Below are 19,611 nucleotides of genomic sequence, written 5' to 3'. Positions count from 1 at the left end.
TTAAACTGCAAAAGGAGTGAATGCGTGGATGTGATAATCAATTTCCTACTGAGGCGTCTCCTTTCCATTTACAGTATCTGTGCATTTGGCTGTCAATTATAAGCAAGCTTTGGCAGGTTCCTGTGGCAAGCAAGCTTGGGGTTAGCTGAGTCCCGCCTTCACCAGAGAAGAGACTCATGAAGGATAAACCAATTTCAATAAAAGGAAAGAAAAAAAGATAATAAGCAAATGTGTTAAAAAGCCAAACATACAAAGGCATTCATACAAAACTATGGTTTCTATAGAACTAAAACCAAATATTGTTTGTTGCAGCTTGCTGTGTTTTACATGCAATTTTTTCTACAGTTTACCAACACTTAATCATTATGATCTGTGTCCCACCTAAATGGATTTAAAAGATCATAAGCTAAGCACATATCTACACCATGTTTCACCTCACTTACAGTAGATCATTATGCAGTGGCACAAACATGACTGTGGGAACAGAGAAATGTGCTTGTTGGAGGGCACAAAAGTGACAAGAGTTTTGTTTGATAGCTCAGACGCTGAGCTAATGCTGAACGAAAGCAGTGGATACAAATACATGAATCGTAGCTTCAGGCTGGAGTAATATCAGGTGCATCTCTACACCCTGAGGGCTCAACTCCTACACTTTTTAAATCCCTCCCACTGAAACAGCCTCCTTCAGTTTCACTTAGCCATCAAGCACAGAACAGGTACTTCTCTCTCCGCACTGACAGCTACAGCTTAGCAACAGTGATCACCTTGAACACTTCAGCCATCTACGTATCTGGTGAGTACTTTTTTAAACGTAAAATCAATTAAAGAGTAATGGTAATCAGACTGACACCCAATACGAAAGGATCAAAATGTATTCCCTTATTCTTTTAGCATTTATATTTCACTGCCTCTGTAAGCAAAATAACTCCTCTTCTAGCAGGTGCACTTATTGCATAGAAGCTTCTGATAAAACTTTAACATGACTTAAGTGAAATAGTTCTTTTATTTTGTGAGAAAGGATTTTTTTTTCACTTTAGCTCCCATTGACTTTTTACATTAATTACAACATTTTTCCAAAAAAAATATTTTAAGCACCTGTTTACCGAGCACGTTAACAACAATTTAAACTGTGGTATAATTATGACAACAAAAATATTTTAGTTACCAGATATTCTTTTGATTATTCTCTAACTATAAAATATTAATATTTTGACCAATCTATAAATTTGTGCAAAATAAGATCTTGAGCACTTGTTTCAACTTTTTTTAAGCTTCTAGGAGGTATATTCTACACAGTATGAGAAAATACAGCTGTTTTATTAGTCACAATCATCTGTCTCTTTGGTTAATTAAAATGAATCATGATTAAGCACATACAATGTAAGAACTTCAGTTTTAAATTTAAATTTCTATTTAAATGTGCATCACTGATTTTAAAAAATGACTGCACTCAATTTACTTTGTGTTTGATTAACTGAGGTTTGACGCTATTAACCTTGTATTTACACCACAGATTTGGGGTACTATCTTGTGCTTCCTAGCTGAGCTATTCATGCAGCCTTAAACTCTTCTCTCCCCAACCTCCTATGTCCCATCCTATTTACCCACGAAACGACCCCTCTTCCCTATGTTTCCTCCCCATCAACTAATAGTTGTGCTAACATTTATTTTCCTGTTGAAAAAGAACTGAAAGTGTAGGAGGGAGTGGCAGTTAATCACTGGAAAATCTCAACTGGAATAAAACTCACAAATCTTGTTCTTGCAACACACAAGTTAGGTGACAATGGCATGTCCTTGAGTTATGCAATAATGCCACATCACAATATTTTAATTATAGCATGCCCTTCAAAATGTTCCACCCCAATGAGTACTCCTGGTCAGTAACATCAGCAAAAGGAATACTGCAACAACAATTGAGCACATATATTAATGTGTATGACAAACTGTAACGCAACCTGTCATAGCAATGTCCTACAAAGAAAGATTATAATTACCACCACTGTTTGCAATAAAGGAATTCTGGAACTACCCCTTTGGTAGATTAGACTTTTTTAAATAACTTTTACCACTTAGAATCTCCATACCAACTATTTATATGTATAGTGACAAAATCACAATATTCTTTCTTGTAGGATTTGCTAGCATAGTATGAAAATAAGAGGCTGGTAACAGTTTTGTCTCTTTAAAAACCAGGACAAAAAACTTGTGGCCAACCAAAATGACACACATCTAGGCTGAGGAGTAGGAGTGAGGGGCTGTTATGCAAAAGGACAGTCTAGTACAGGGATATTCAACAGGCAGACCATGGGCCAAATCGGAACCGCCAGACACTTTTGAACAGACCTCGAAACCTTTTTATTTACTTAGTTATTGCGATATGAAAAATGTTTCTCTGGAGTCTGGACCCTGACCAAGAAATTTGGACCATGACAAAAAATAATTGACTACCCCAGTCTACGTTAAAAGACCTACCATAGACAAGCAATTCATAAAAGGCCAATGAACCCTTCTGTTATAGTTTCACCAAATAGTAACCGAATGTATTTTCCATTAAAAATACGAGCTAGGTTGGAAACTAGGGATAAGAACTTTGTTATAATAATTACATAATTATCCAATGTGAATTTTAAAAATCAGATAGCCACAATAATAATGAAATAGAGTGTTACTTTAAAATTATGACTGTTACTGAAGATCATGATAAATTTTAGATATTATATTTGTGTTATTCAGATTCTAAGAAAAAACTAATTTTTTTCCTCATGACAACATTGACAATGCTATTCTAATATTAACAGTTTAACTTTTAATTTCCTCAGCACACAAATTACATATAGTACATCTATGAGGTCATTTTTTTTTATGTACTGTGCATACAGCAACTTTAAACATGTACAGCTATTTTGGACGATCTAATATTTTTCCTAGCTGTATTATTTTGTGAATAATTATTTTAAATTATGAAATATATTCCCCTGCAAATATTGTTGGGTTTTACTTAGAGAATGGAACTGGATTTCTCAGTCTTTGTTGGAACCAGAAGTATTTTATTCTTGGAATTTTCAACCAGAAGAGTTTTAGCTAGTGCTCCTCAGGGAAGCACTGAAAATAAGGAGGAGAGGATAGATACAACAGGCAGACACTGGCCTAAAATTAAGAGAGGTGAAAACCTCAAAATAACCCTCAGTGTACTTATTCGTTGTCTGAGGTGTCAGGGCAACTTCCTCTATAAGCACTACTGGCATCATGCTGGGTAGGTAAGAATCACGCTAGGGTAAAATAAACTTTAAAAATATATATATACACATGTAAAGCTTTTATAGTTCTCGCCCTTTTATACACACATTGAAAGACATTTCAAAACTAAAAATTCATATTGTAGGAGTTGGCAAGGTGCAGCAATCCATTTACATGGTTAAGAAAGGATAGTTAAAACATTATTCAAATTATTCCTGTTCAACAACAGGAAAAAACACCATACACAAGGAGGAAAGTATGAGAATTTACATTATTAATCAAGGAGAAACTAATTATTAAACACGAAAAACTAATTAACATTCTCTTTATAATAAATATTGTCATCTGAAATTCAAATACAAACTCAAACTGTTGATGTAAACTGCTCAAGTATGCATGCCCAGAGTAGTTTGTTTTGACAACACTATCTTCAAGCATAATTATTTCTGGTACTTTCAAGAAAGCACAAAGACTAACATGTCCAAACTGAGTTGACCAAGTTATTATAAGCACTCCACTTTAGTTATACATTAGTCAAAAATGCAGCAAACTTTATTTCAGTCAAAACAATGGCAAATCACCCAACTTTTTTTTCCATTTCTTATTTTAGCAAGAGCAATGCTTACATATTTCAGAGAGATTCTAGCTAAATTTCATTTGTCTGGCAATTTATTTTCTGTGTACTGAATCATAATTCTAACAAGTGACTGATACTGACAAAATTTTAACATGCTGGCATGTATTTTACTAACATCATGCTGAGATAACTAGGATCTAGGTCTGACAAAAAAACAAAGAGCTTTAAATTTTTTTCCTGATGTAGAGAAATACATTAAATATTACCATGCAGTTATTTGTTTCTAGTTATTTAACTTGTTGTAAATCTATATATTTAAAATACATACTTAATGAAATGTTTGTAAGAATCAAAACCATTCTTATAGGCAAATCTAAACGTAGCTATTTTTTTCCCATAAAGTGCTGCGGAATTTATTCAAGCTGCCTTTAAGTTTACAATTCTACTAAAAACAGTAAATACTTAAATGTCTATGATAGCAGAAACACAAAATATATTGAATACAAGAACATTTTTCTCAAATTACTATACCTGTTCAAATAAGCAGCAATTTTCTAGCTTTGCCTTCAAGTTTCAATATTAATGTCTTGCACATAATTTTCTATTAATAAAGTGACTGATTTGAGAAATGCAAGACATCTTGATACATTAAATAAAATCTCAACAGCATGTAGTTACCAGTAGTTATTTTCCTAAATTTAATATTTTAATACTTCTAATTCAAACTTTTATGTAAGTAAAGCTTTTAGAAAAATATCGAACTACACTAGTCACTCACAATTAGTATTCCTGAAGTTTCGGGTAACACAATAGATACAGTACGTGGTTTTGCAACAGTCATCATTTTGATAATGATGCTTATAGTTCATGATGAAATCATCAGTTTTTAGATCTCTGCCATAACACATCCTAAAAAATCATGAGAACTTGACTCTGAGAGGTTCTCACGCCTTCAGAATCAGTGAACATACTGGAACAAGCTGATACAAGCCCTCCTGACTTATCTACCCGAAAATCATCAGGCTATATAAAGTATCCACTTCTTTAGTTTTCTGAAAGAAAGCAAGTGGATCATACCCCTATAAATCAATGGCTGTCTGACACGTTTCTACCTGAATATTACATATTCTACACACACACACACACACACACTCACACTCACTCAATCCACCCCCTTACCTCCAAGGTCCACTACACAGATGACTAACATTTAACATTCTTCATCTGTGTAGGGAACCTTGGAGGTAGGAGCCAGCATGGGGGACATGCTGCTGCTTCCAGGAGCCGTGCATAGCACGCGTGCAGTGGGGCAAGCCCCCAACCCCGCTCCCTGACTGGAGCGGGGCAAGCCCCAGATCCCACTCCCCAGCGAGAGCTTGAGGGCTGGATTAAAATGTCTGAAGGGCCAGATGCAGCCCCTGGGGCATAGTTTGCACACCCCTGGGCTAGTGTCTTGGGGATAAAACCAACTCCCATTTTGGGTCTTACTTAATTCAATTAAAAGACATAGGCATTAGAAAAGACATTAGAATCTATTAGCTTGAGATTCTAATGCCTATTCTAATGCCCATGTCTTTTAATTGAATTAAGCAGGACCCAGAATGGGAGTTGCTTTTAAGCACGACCCAAAATGGGAGTTGCTTTTAAGCAGGACCCAAAATGGGAGTTGCTTTTAAGCAGGACCCAAAATGGGAGTTGCTTTTATCCCCGAGACACTAGCCCAGGGGTGGGCAAACTACGGCCCAGGGGCTGCATCTGGCCCTTCAGACATTTTAATCCAGCCCTCAAGCTCTCGCCGGGGAGTGGGGTCCGGGGCTTGCCCCACTCCACGTGTGCTATGGCTCTGCATGGCTCCTGGAAGCAGCAGCATGACCCCCACGCTGGCTCCTACACATAGGGGCAGCTAAGGGGCCCCGCATACTGCCCCTGCAGCTCCCATTGGCCGGGAACCAAGGCCAATGGGAGCTGCAAGGACAATGCCAGCAGATGGGACAGGGCACAGAGCCGCCCGGCCACGCCTCCGCATAGTAGGCAGAGGGCGGACATGCAGCTACTTCCGGGAGCTGCTTGAGGTAAGCACCGCCTGGAGCCTGCGCCCCTGCCCCCCTTCCATGCCCCAGCCCTGGTCCCCCTCCTGCCCTCCAGACCCCTTGGTTCCAGCCTGGAGCACCCTCCTGCACCCCCAACTCCTCATCCCCAGCCCCCCCCACCCCAGAGCCTGCACCCCCAGCCGGAGCCCTCACCCCATCCTGCACCCCAGCCCCCAATTTCATGAGCATTCATGGCCCACCATACAATTTCCATACCCATATGTGGCCCTCAGGCCAAAAAGTTTGCCCACCCCTGCACTAGCCAGTCCTAACATATCCATTCAGACATTTCTTAGACTGCCAAAAGATGCTATGCCAGGCAGGAGGGAGTGCTGTTTGGTCTCTGGAAAGACTGGGTCAGCTCTCAAGAGTGGAGCCCATCCCACTCTCCACCCTAACATCTCAGCCAGGGAAAAGAGGAGGAGGGATTCCAGCTGGCCTGGCAGGCTTGCGCCATACCACCTGCTGCTGCCAGAATCTACCCCTTGCCTTCTTCCATCCCTCCCTACAGCTCCACCTATCTATACTCTTTTTTTTGTCCTATTTACCTTCTGAATGAATGTTCCCTCAGCTTTCAGAAGAGCTTTTTTTCGGAGTGTCTCTCTCTCTCAAAAAAAGTCACTTCTTTAGGTGCCTAAATATGCACATGGATGCCTAACTTTGGGCATCCAAGTCTGAAAACGTTCACTTCAGCTTTCTATGTGCCCACCTGATATTACATATGGGTAATACATGTGCTTGACACATTTCAACAAGGAAAAAAACTTCAGACAGATGTGGTCAAAAGAATGCATTCTTTTTTTATTTAATTATTGTGTGCCAGCATATTTGACTTAAATTTTTCTGTTACAGTTCCTGTACTATAAATTACTGGAGAGTTGCTTTTTCCCTAACATCTTGCAACAGAAGAGCTGGCTTCAAATCAAATTTTCCTTTCTAATGTGGAGAACAGATTCTTGAAACCTGAAAAACTGAAAACATCAACAGTTTGAAACTGAAGAGATCTGCAAAAAAATTATTTTATAAAGGAACATTAAATATAAGCTTTAAAGCAGAAAAATGAGTCTCCTCAAAGAGCGTAAGCCAAAGAAACCTCATTATATCCCAAGGCCTCCAGGAAAACCATTTAAATATAAGTGTTTTCAGTGCCCCTTTACCTGCAATGAGAAATCCCACCTTTTTAACCATATGAAGTATGGTCTCTGCAAAAACTCAATTACTTTAGTATCAGAGCAGGATCGAGTTATCAAGTGCCCAAAGTCCAGTTCCTTGGAGCCCAAACAGCTCAATCAGATAGAACCTACAGCTAAACCAACTTCTTCTAAATCTATCACAAACGGTCTATCAAATCTTGATTCTAAGTCTCAATATGCTTTTGCAAAAGATGATGCCAAGGAAAATGTAGAATTACAAAATCAGACAACAAATAAATCAGCTCAAGAACAAAAGTCTGTAATACAGAAGGAATTAACTCCTGCCAGTACTACAGCAGAAAGTGTAATCAACATGCAGCCTGGTTTGGATGGCATTGTAAGGCCCTCAGCTTTTGTTCCTGTAGGAGAACACAGACATAGTAAAGGCCCAGAAACTAATGAGGTTGCTGAAATGATATCCCTGTCTAATTCGAACAAAAGCTTGCCTTTTCATGCAAAGTCTGCATTTCATACTCCAAACCACCCATGGAAAACAGGTTCTACTTTTATCCCACCAGAGTTTCCACATAAAATTCCTCCCACAAAAGGTTTTGGTCCCATTCCACCTTACATGCATCCAATGATTCCAGAGTATTCACCCCCTTTTTATGAGCATGGACTGGCAATCTATGCACCTTACTTGCTTCCAAGTAACTCACCAGAGTGTGAAAACTCTGTGCTGTCTGTCTATGGGACCCAAGATCAAAGACATTTTCTTCCCCACCCTGGGCCACTCCCAAAGCCAATAAATCCATCATCATATGAGCACTACCGATTACTTCCACAATATCATTCCAGTCCCCCAGTGCCATATGGATTTTGCAGACCAACAGATCCTCCATTTTATAGATTTCCACATGTAGCTGGTATTAGCAGAGATCCAAGTTCTCATCTAATGGAGGAAACTACCTTATTGTATCCAAGTTCTTCAAGTCCATCTCAACAATACTCATTAAGCGCCCATAAAAAGCAGACTGATTATGAAAAAGAAATTCCACTGCTGCATGCCAAAAACCATTCAAAAGAAGACCCAAATGAAAGAGAGAATGCCAAAATGAGCCCCCGTGCAGGGAGTGCAGCAACAGGCTCACCTGGTAGACCCAGCCCAACTAACTTCACTCAGACAAGCCATGTCTGTGAAGGCCTGTTTGACCTCTCTAGCAAATCACCTTCCACTGTAACTGGGAAGTATGACCAACAGGAAGAAAATTTCTCAGCCTTCAGACTTGCAAGGAAAAGCACAGATCAATCAACTCTACTTCAGAATTTGCAGAAACAACAATATAGAGATTCATCTACCAGGTAATAAAAAAACAAACCCTCGACAAATTGCTTTTTCAAGATTTATTAGGGGAAACAAAGACAACTCTATTCATATTTTAAATGTCTAGTATATGAAATACTATCAACAATGTTGAGATGTTTAAAAAAATTTTTAAAAACTATATGTATATCTATGCAAAGTATAATACCAGTTCCCATAAAACCTGTAAGTACAGTGGTCACTTAATAGAGCTTGCCAGCTTTCCATAAATATATAACTTAACTCAATTGTTCCATTAGTATCCACATTTCCCTCTACCTACTCTAAAGAAATATCCCGAACACTACAAAATCTGATATTAGCCACAGTGATTTTCACGTTTAAAGGCTGCCCAATGTAGTTAGAGTTCTGGTCAAACAATTCTCCTTCCCCCTCCCCATTAGAAAATAAAAAAAACTTAATGAATTTTGTTTTTTGTTTCCATTTCTTTCAGTGTTCACATCACTGGGGAAGATACACATATTCAGACTGAAAGTCAAGCAAAGAATGAGGCCTCTCTATCCAACACAGAGGACGACACAGGGATAACTCCACTTAATCTTTCAAAGAAGCCTGACACACACACAGGAGTTGTTCATGAACACCTGTACAAACATGCTTCCAAAATGGAAATTCAGACTTTAACTGAATTGCAAGACATGCCTCTGAATCTCTCAGTGAAAGATTCCGTTAACATCATCAGCCTGAAAACTTCATTTCAGCGTTCATCATATGATGCTGGGACTGCAACCACTCCAAACAATGAAAATGAAAATTCTGAAGATGTATACAACACAATGAATCCTAACAGTGCCTGTGACAAGCCTTCTTTCACAGCACAGAGTACTGAAGTCCAAGATTTAAGAGTAATTGACAATTCTGATGAACAAAAACAAACAGCAGCGGTTGCTCTTTGTCAGCTAGCTGCATATAGTCCTAGTAAAGTAAGAATGGACAAGGAAGAGCAAAGTTCTCAAGACTGTAGTATTCCATGTACAGAGCCCATCCTCAGTTCTTCAGATACTCAGGATAATCACCGCAATCACAAAGCAAAAGGACAAAAAAGGACAAATCAAAAAGATTCAGCAAAATCACAGCAAGGGTCTAAAAGAGTAAGACCCAACGACTGCAGCAGAGTGTTTACTCTAAGAAAGAGAACACGAGTATCATAATATTATTTCACTTGCTAATGTATATCCTTTTACATCATGGAGCAACTGTTAAACTTATCTGTTAGATTACACAGTTTCTCTGTACTGACTTATTTTTTCGGCTGACTTTTTTGTTTGGGCCATAAGAAGCTATGTACAAACTACCATGTAAATAGAATGTGTTTATAATTTTGTACTAATATTTTTAAGTAATTGAAATTTCCTATGTGTAAACTCAGATTTTCATGAGTAACCTTTTGCATTCATAACTTAAGCCAATCGAAGTACATGAGATGGATGTTTAATGTTTTTGGGAATTGCAATATGGTAAAATACCTTTTACATCTGCTTTTATTACAAGACTTATAAACTTTAGAAACAATGTACTGTTCATCATGCGCTCTCATATCATATTTAACTTAATTTTGTTTAATGAATCTAATTTTTTTGCCTAGCAAATAATTTTTCTTTAATTCTGCAGTAGTTTAAATTCAGCTTAAATTTAAATTTGTTATTTAGACCTTAGTTTAAAAACTGTGTTTTGAATGTGAATACACCGCAATGGTTGTACTGAAGAAACACTGCTAAATTTTAGATCTTGGGTATGCACAAACTTGCACCAGTTTAATTAAACCAATTCAGTTAAAATAGTGCAAATCCCTGCATAAGCACTTTTATTCCATCTTGAGAGGCTTACTTTGCTTTAAATTAAATCTGTTCTTCATAAAATTAGTCCTGCAGAAGAACACGGACATAGCAAAGGCCCAGGAACCAACTTCGTCAGCTAAGAACAGGTTTAAATTTAAACCAAAATAAGCTTCTCAAGTTGAAATAAAAGTGCTCATGCTCACACAGGGTTTGCACCAGTTTAACTGAATCAGTTTAAATTTATAGCTTGAATTAAACCAGTACAACTCCGTGTGCAGACAAGTCCTAAGGCTGGGATTTTCCAAAGAGTTAGGTGTCCAAATTCCACTGAAGTTCAACAGTATTTGGGCACCTAACACTCCTAGGCTCCTTTGGAAATCCCAGCCTAAAAGGATAGCTATGCCAATAATTTATTTCACTTGAGGAAAGCACTGCTGGTGAAGGTTTCAATTTCAGTAAATATGTATCACTAATTCTGGAACTTAATGTGCTTTTGCAGACAAACTATTTTCTAATTCTATAATTGTGTATAAGAACTTCTCATTTTTCAAATAAAGCTAAGAACTGTACTTTAATTATTAATTCCATATATTTTAATGATTAAGGAACAAATAAATTGTCTATGTTATTATTGTTGGTAAAATGTGTTTTGCACAAAAAATAATCAATAGCATGTTACACCAATATTTGATTTAGAGCTAGCAATTGAAGTAAATCATGGCCTAGCATATCAGCCACCTATCTTATGATATTAAGATGAGTTTCCTTAACTGGAAAGCTACAGGTGAATGAATCTGCATACTGTACATCCCAGGCATTTGGGAAACTACAGGCACTCCCGAAAATCCCACAAAGATGTTATCCAGACAAGCTTTGCCAAAGGTTTAACAAAAAACTGTACTACTTATGATTCATAAGTAATCATGTTTAGACTTGTACAGCAGCTGCTAATGTAACTGGTATTAAAAAACTGAAACTGCCCAATCAGTTTGAGTAAAACAAAGGAAGATCATAAACCAATTTAAACCATATATACACCTTTCACATCAACTAATTACTCAGATACAGGAGAGCCCCATTTATACAAAAGACAACAATGGCCATAAAATGATTTTTAAAAAGAACAGATGCTTTTCAATGCAACTGATGCACTTTGGGGGCATAATCTAATTTCCAAATAATATGGTATCTTGGGATAAGATGGATTTGGCTAGGCAAGATTCTGCTAGATATAATATTAACTGCAGACTATACAAATTAGATGTTTGATAATTCTAACAACCAATGCTAATAACTTAGGTACATTATATAAATTAGCAACCAACTGTATAATAACAAGCGACAGAGAGAGTAGGAAGAATTTCTCCCTGACCCTAGCTGGTATTCAGTTTAATGCCTTGAAGTATGAAGATAAATGACAAGTGTTACTTTATCCTTAGTACTGTACATATAGTTGTTACTAGAGTCCAATTTTTTTATTTTTATTTTTTTTGAGCAGGACTAAGCCAACTGCATCAATAATATACCAAGGCAGTGAGTTCCATAGATTAGCTACACATTGGGTATGTCTACACAGCAATGCAAGCCCGGGTTTGAGCCCAGACTAAAGCCTAACCACCCTTGCATCCACACACCAATTGTGCTAATCTAGAGATTGGACCTAGAGTCCTGGGGCCATGCATGGCTGTAGGATCCAAGCCCATGTTAAGCTGGGACCTAGGGTCCTGAGCCCTATTGCTTTCCTGTGTGCATGTGGCCCTGGCTAGACTCAGGTCCTGGAAGTTCTCCAGATGTATCCCAGAGTTCCCAGCGGAAGAGGAGCAGCACTGCCAACGTTACTCAACCTAAACGTGGAGAGCCAATTCTCAGATTACGTGGGAGTTCAGTTTAAAGAGTTCTCAAACTGCAGTCATTCTACTGCGACAGCCACCAAAGAAGATAATTATGCAGTTTATGTACTCATGTGCTCCTTATGGGCACCTGAGTCCCATCAACAGCAGTAGTGTTTTCCTGCAGTGCAACACATTCGTAGGACTAGAATGTCGACACCATGGGGGGTGTGGGCATGGCTGCTAGGAACTCTGGGATAGGACTACTTTGACTCAGGTCTGTGTACTGCAATGTGGACACCAGAGCCCTAGACCTAGGGTTAAAATGCAATGTAGACAATCAAGCCCATTGTTCCCTGACACAGGCCAGCTGACTCAAGTCCCACTAACCTTCAGCTTACACTGCTGTGTGGACATACCCAGAGATACTTTTGAAGATCCCTTGTATCCATTTTCATGCTTGTGCAAGCTTGCTTGCAGCTTTCTTCACATGTTCACCTATTGGAAAGCATAGACCTGAGCAACTGGCTGATCTCCTCCATCCCATTCATTACTGACTCTCTTATATTTTCATAGGCAAACTTCATCATCTTAGTTTATAAAAACATGTTCTCATGCCTCTTTACCATATGTTCTCCTACCACCATGCCTCCAAAATTCCTTCTGCCCTTCTCAGGATCTCCTTCCACACTGAAAACAGTCTATTCTTACTCTGTATACCTTATCCCAAGCCTTTTTTTAAAAAAAATCCTTTGCAGGACTTCATCTTCCACCCACCTATTACTCATTTTGCTCAATGGCCTTCTATGAGGAACTTCATCAAAGGCCATTTTAAACTCTATATTAAACTACACCCACCAGTTCTCCTTTACCTGTTTCAATTTTCAATAGTGTTCTAACACAGTTAAAAGAGGCATAGTTCATACTTAGAGGTTAAATGCTAGTTTGCCCACTATATTCAGACTGATGCTTTATAACTAGCTAGCTAGACTTTTCTAATTTTTTCCCTGTTATTTAAAGCAAGATTTAGCAACCTACAATTTCCCAAATCACCCTGAGCACTTTTGTTAACAATAGATAGGTACAATGTTGACCTGCCTTCCTGAAGATTAGTTCTTTTCTAATGATAAGGTACATGTTTTTTGTAAGTAGAACAGATACTGCGCTCTGTAGAACATTAAAGCTCTTGTATGAAATGCCCTCCAGCTCACAGTGGTGTAATTTATTTTCTCAAGTTATTCTACATCTTTAATATCCACCCCCCTAGATAGTGCCTCATCTTCAGTCCCTGTAAGGAGTCCTCTTTAAAGGCAGCCTGGTGTAGCATAAAACACAGGGGGTGAGAAACAGGAACATTTTATGCATGCTACTAACCTCTGTATCAGATAAGTGATGGTGACTGCAGAATGCTGAGAAAGAGACAACAACCTACTAAACAATAACAACAGCCAATTCAATTACTGGTACAAACTTGCTGAATGTCACATCAGGACATGGTTTAGAGAAGTTATGTCTCCATACCATCAGCTATTGCTTCTTGAAACAGTTTGTTCTGGGCCCTAAAAGAAGAGAGGTTACTCTTGACTAGAGCTGGTTGAAATTCAAGATTTCCAGTCCAGGGGAAATTCTGACATTTTGAAGTTTTCTTTCATCCTAAATCAGAATAAAAAGTCAAAATTTTGAAATTTCCCACAAAGCTGTTTTGACAAGTTCAAAGTGTTTCATTTACAGTATATCGAAACAAAAGGTCGAAATGAAGTGCTTCGGCCTTATATAAACAACGCACTTGGTGATTTTTCAAGGGAAAAATTTCAATCACCTCTGAAATGTGCTTTGCACCCTGCTGTTTGAAACTGCAGCAGGTCAATGCACAGTAGAGAACTTTTTATATGGCAGCAGAACAGTCCATATGGAGAGTTACTGCATAGCACACTGAAGCAATGTAGATTTATATTCCATGTAATAAGTGCTCGTGTACACATGCACTTAGTCTGAGTCACTCAGGAGTTGGTTCCGAAGTATGGTTGCACAAGCAGATCACAGTAGGAGTGGATGATGATACTCTTGGGGAATTCCATTCTTTACTCAATGAGTATTCACAGAAGGTGGGAAAGGACAGATGCTTCTTCCTCCTAAGGGAACTGTATGCAGTTCACCTTGTCTCCCTTGCCCATGCAGTGTGCACACAGGGAGCTGCTTAAAGGGTTACTGAAGAGATACGGAATCTGATATTTTCAGTATGCTGATAAACATCCAGTGCTATTGAGTTCCTGGCCCAATGTCTGAGGGAAAGTGGGGCATCAAGGAGAGCTAGCTGCCTGAAGCTTAATCCAGAAAAAACTGAGATTGTGACACTGATTAGTTGGGAGAAGCAACTGGAAGATATGGAAATGATAACATCTCCTTTAATTGAGAATACATACCCTCCATTTGTGACTTATGTTTGCAGACGGTAGGACTGGGGTCCTAGTTGCTTTTAGATGATCAAATAGCAGCAGTGTAGGAATACTTTCTTCTCTAATCTGTGTCTACCTAGAGATTGTAACCATTTATTTCAGATGTAGACTTTGCTACCATAAACCATGTTTCTGTCACCTCAAGACTGGATTACTGTAATGCACTCTTATATGGGGATACACCTTACATCAAAGTGGCAAGACAGAGCAGCCCACTTATAAAGCAGGATTTTTTGGTGAGAAACCATGACTTCTGTGCTGCATATCCAGCACTGGCTGCCTTCAGGGTGGAGTTTGAAAATGTGGGTTTTGATCTACAAAGCCCTAAATGAAAAGGAAGAGAGGAAAAAGCGGGGTTGGTGTTGTTATGAACCTGTTACAGGGCCCTGTTAAAGATTACCCCTATATTATTTTATCAAGGTTCATTTTGAGGTTATAGGTGTTCAATTGTTTAAATGAAAGTATCGTAGCCAAAAGATATAAAGACAACTATATCATAAGCAGGAATCCTGCAGGAGAGTCATTACATCCTCAGATCACAAAATGTAGATGTGCAATCGAAGTAAACAGGCTGCTGCAAAGCGTAATTTTTTTATTTCCATCTTTCTTTACCCCTCAGAACGTCCATGAAACAATTTGATGGTCAAAAACCCACAGATTACTACATATATAGCCCATGCATATTCAGATAAGATTTACCGATGTTTGTACTGTTAACATCTACGTGAGGGAGGAAGGGGAGGTATCATTGTCATCCTCACTTCATACATGTTGAAAGCTGAGGCTAAGAGGTAAAGTGATGTGGCTCAGTGGCATACAGCAAATTACTGGCAGAGCCAGGATTCCAACCAGCCACATTTGATTCCAAACTTCCTGACACCCCTTAATTTACAGTTGACATTCTCCATATTATTACTGAAAAATGTTGCATTATCAGGCTATCAGATTCCAGGTATAAAGGTCTAAGCCTCCAATTCTGTAAGGACTTACACACATGCTTAACTTTTTGAGTTCAATGGCACTATTCAACTTAATGTTAACCATTATATATAAATTTGCAGGACTGGGGCCGAAGTAATTAGATAGTGGTATAACAAGAAAGATATTTGCATGGTACCAAGATTTTCTGTGTAGGAGGAAAACCTCTAAAATTATACAGAAATAAAAAAAGGAGGCTCTGCCAAATTATGATAAGTGAACCATTTTAAGCAATGATAAAAGACATCCTGTATTCCTGACCTATACAGTTTTGGCCTTTGTCATTTTATGGAGACAGAGAATGAAGAGGAGCAGTACTGAAATAAAGAGAATATAAAGAATCAATAGATTTTCAAAAACAGGACAAAAGCTTGAGGCCATGAAGCTTTCACTGATGTGATCCTGGAGCTTTTCTATATATATATACACTATGTACGGCTTTGAAAATTAACACTTTATCCACTCTGTCTCAATCATTTCAACAGTATGGCACATTACTTTAGTAGTGAGGCAAGACAATTATTTCAAGCCAGTGCCCTTCTCTAGGCACCTAAAACCAAAGTCTGGTGCACAAAAATTCGTTAACATAGAAAATAGGCAAGCTTTTCTATCCAGCCTTATCTTCTTCCAGTACAAGCACTTCAACAACATCTGATAATCTTAAATTAAGCGACTTAGGTGATCATTTTCGTTTGTTCAGTTGTTGGGTGGGGGCGGCAGTTTGTTTCAATTTGTATTTTACAATATATAAACTCTGCCAAAGTTCTTTACAACACCACTTGGTAGATTAGAAAAATGTGGCACTTTTTAGTAGTTAAAATACACATAACAAAAAGACAGTGTGATACATTCTACACCTTGGGGGAGCATACTGTAACCCCCATATTCCTCATTTTCATATAATCATGATCTTACATATAAAGCATGCCTTGTAAGGTATCAGAGGAAAGGTTATGAACTGCTGAAAATCACTACTCTATCCATATATGTGTATCATTAATGCATATGAAATTACGAGAATTGTGTTGTATGGTGGTCACTAAAATATGCTAGAAGTTGGAGAATCAGCCAGATATTAGCTCCCCAGAGGCAACAGCAAGGAAAATAACCAACGCCCGGGTGGGGTGTCAAACCACCATTGTCCAGGAAGGGAGCTACAATGCAATGACTCACCTGCATGAGGCCACACCAGGGGAATTGCTCAACCTTGCTTGGAGAGACTCAGCAATGCCCCCCAGACATGTCTGGACTTGTGCTCCCCAAGCACATGGACTGAGGATATAAAACAGAGTGGACACATACCAGGCCCTTCTCCTGCCCTCACCTTCACTGCAAGCAATTAAGACACGGAGAAGAAGACAAGACTCCAACAGAGGAGATTGGCCCAGGTTTAAGGAACAAACCTGTATATTAAGGACTGCAATATCCAGTGCGGTGAGAAAAACTGCTTAATCTAGATGTTGCCCAGTCTAATAGAATTGAGAGTTTAGACTGCGTGCTTATATTTTCTTTTCTTTTGGTAACCACTCTGACTTTTCGCTTATCACTTAATATCACTTAAAATCTACCGTTTATAGTCAATAAATTTGTTTAATTGGTTATCTTTACCCGTGAGCTTGTATGAAATGTGGGGCAATCTGCTCAGCTTCGCAAAGGCTGGTGTATGTCCACTTTCCATTGCTGAAGTGGTGAACTAATTAATAAATTTGCACTGCCCATCTTGAGCAGTGCAAGACAGTATATTCCTGGGGTACAGTGCTGGGAACCGGGGGGATTTGGCTGGTGCCTTTCTCTGTGTGATTCACGAGTGGCATTCATGCAATCTAGCTGGGTGTGGGAATCCACATGCAGTTGTGCTGAATGATCACAGCTCCTGGAGGGGTTGCTGCAAGTCTTTGTGAGAGACAGCCCAGGCTGGGAAGAGTTCAGGGGGCACAGTCCCAGGCTGCAGCCGAGGGGGGAGCCAGTCACAGTGTCCACAGGTTATATCATATTACTGTATATATTATTGGGGTTCAAGAAACTTACCATCTGCGATTCGGGAAGGGAGTAACAATCCTCTCCTGCCTAATTCAGCCAGAGCCAGACATCCTCCATGCCAAGAATTGTCTGTTTCCTGGAAACTAATTTTAGAACACAGAAACACTGTTAAGTTTAACTTGAGCATTCTGGGTTTTATCATGTGTAATCCAAATCACTATTTGTCTACTGCAGTTCGTATTCACAGTATTAGAGTAGACTTTTTTTTTTTTTTAAATACAGGAACCACTGCATAAATATTTTTTTAAAATGTTTGTTCTTTCCTACTTTAACTACCATGTTAATGGTGCAATTGTTCAACTGAATAAATAACACTGTGCTTAAACCATTTATTGATATAAACATACTCACCCTCAAATACAAATAAAAAGTTCAACTTCAGATACTCGTGTGCCAATTATTATCAAATCTCATTATCAAAAAGAAAATTATTTTCAGTAACCTGGTGCATGACAAAAACCAGGAGTATAAAATGGGTAGATGGTACAGTGTATTAATATAATGGCATTCTATCTCCAGAACAAACACGTGCTTGTCTACATCAGAAGTAAAATATGAGAGAGAGCAGACTTCACACTAAGCCATAGTGGATTTTTATCCACAATACAAAAAACATCAAACAAACTGGCGTGACCTGCAGTGGCTGATAATTAAGATCTAGAGCAAGAATACCAAAAGTGATTCAAGATTTAGACACTTTTGCAGAGATAGCAGAAACAAATGAGGGGGGGACTTGTAGAATGCAACATCATATTCACATGAACATTTTATTTTGTATTAAGTTAATAATAAGAAAGAAAACCTAAAAACAATACGATACCACTAAGAATTCTAAAATGTTCAAATTTAAGATCCTCAAGGATCCTCAATACATTCACTTTTAATATTTAGTAATAGCACAATATTTACAAAGTGTAGTTTCTTTGAACTACACTAATCAGAGCATAAATCTAATTTTTTAAAACAGAAAAATGCATAGTTACAGCCACGATTAGAATATGCATTCCTCCTGGGATTGTCAAAGGTGACCCAGGGAGTTGGGCACCTTGGTCTCCTTTGCAAATCCCAGCACCTCAGTACAGGTAAATCTAGTTCATTCTAAAATACAAAACACAACACATTAGATTTTTACCTTACAATAGCAAAACACATACCAAAAAATAAAATAAAAAAATTCTAACAAAACAACAAAATAAAATAACTCCTATAAACTAGTCAAGCTGTTTCTCTAAAAGGCTGGGCAAGAAGAGGAGAAATGATTATTTTAATTTGTAAATACTTTGGAGGAGCCCATATACTGTGGTGATATAAGCACATATAGACATAGAAAATCCCGCATATTAAAACCACAATAGACAAATTAGTAACTGAAAAAAGTAACAGAATATTTTCTTATCTTGGACACCAACCAACATGTGCAAAAAAGTTTGTAAACCTTTGTAGTCCAAAACCTTGCATATTAAAAAAAAATATGTTTGTGCTGCTTCAATTGCTAAGGTATCACACACTTTCTAAGTCATTCAAAGTAAATATCACATACTAAAGTCTAATCAGAGTTTTCAATGAGAATAGTTTTCTGTCTATGCCACTAGGTACATATGCAGTGAGTATGAAGGAAATAATTTTCTTCTAGCATTTCCTTATAAAAATATTTTCTAAGAGCTTTAAATTGGTGAAAAATAAATACTTTGGTGAATTAATTAGCTTCCTGAGACAAAAACACAACAGATATCTAAGTGCAAAAAAAATCATTAACTTAGGTTAATTCCATCAAGTTCTGCTGGACTTCAGATCTCATATTAAAGAGAAAGATTTTTCTCCCTCATTATTGTGAAGGCAGTCTTCATACTCAAGCCTTTTTTTTTTTTTGCTCTGCAACCACACAGATAGAAACAATAGCCCTAAAGAAGCAATCCTCCCCATCTTATAATGGTTTACTAGCTTCCACACGTGAAGCCAAAACATTCAATTTATTATTGAAAATCATTACCAAAGTTGCTGAACTAAAATTAGATGCCAATCTAAGCAAGTTAAATGTTACTTCCTATTAGATAATATTAATTAACAACAATAATCTGCATTACTCAGTGCTTTCACATAGATATAAAA

The 19,611-nt window shown here is 38.0% G+C and overlaps 2 protein-coding genes across 11 annotated transcripts in view; one reads left to right on the top strand and one right to left on the bottom strand.

Annotated features, from left to right (window-relative positions):
* TBCD (tubulin folding cofactor D) overlaps nt 1–19,611 on the bottom strand; it is a 261,750-nt gene that overhangs the window by 177,013 nt on the left and 65,126 nt on the right. For all 10 annotated transcript variants that reach the window (XM_048817354.2, XM_048817360.2, XM_075119355.1 and 7 more), the window contains exon 14: nt 17,491–17,585. In XM_048817354.2, the coding sequence (XP_048673311.2) occupies nt 17,491–17,585 (95 nt within the window). The remainder of the gene's footprint in view (nt 1–17,490; nt 17,586–19,611) is intronic.
* Nucleotides 703–10,734, top strand: ZNF750 (zinc finger protein 750). Its single transcript, XM_048817371.2, has 3 exons — nt 703–793; nt 6,757–8,399; nt 8,855–10,734. The coding sequence occupies exons 2-3, from the start codon at nt 6,964–6,966 to the stop codon at nt 9,570–9,572; spliced, it is 2,154 nt and encodes a 717-aa protein (XP_048673328.2). The 5' UTR covers nt 703–793; nt 6,757–6,963; the 3' UTR covers nt 9,573–10,734.

Source organism: Caretta caretta, chromosome 14, assembly GCF_965140235.1.
Source record: "Caretta caretta isolate rCarCar2 chromosome 14, rCarCar1.hap1, whole genome shotgun sequence".
Taxonomy (NCBI): Eukaryota; Metazoa; Chordata; order Testudines; family Cheloniidae; genus Caretta; species Caretta caretta.
Note: the sequence above shows the minus strand (reverse complement) of the source record. Positions and strands in the feature narration are given on the sequence as shown.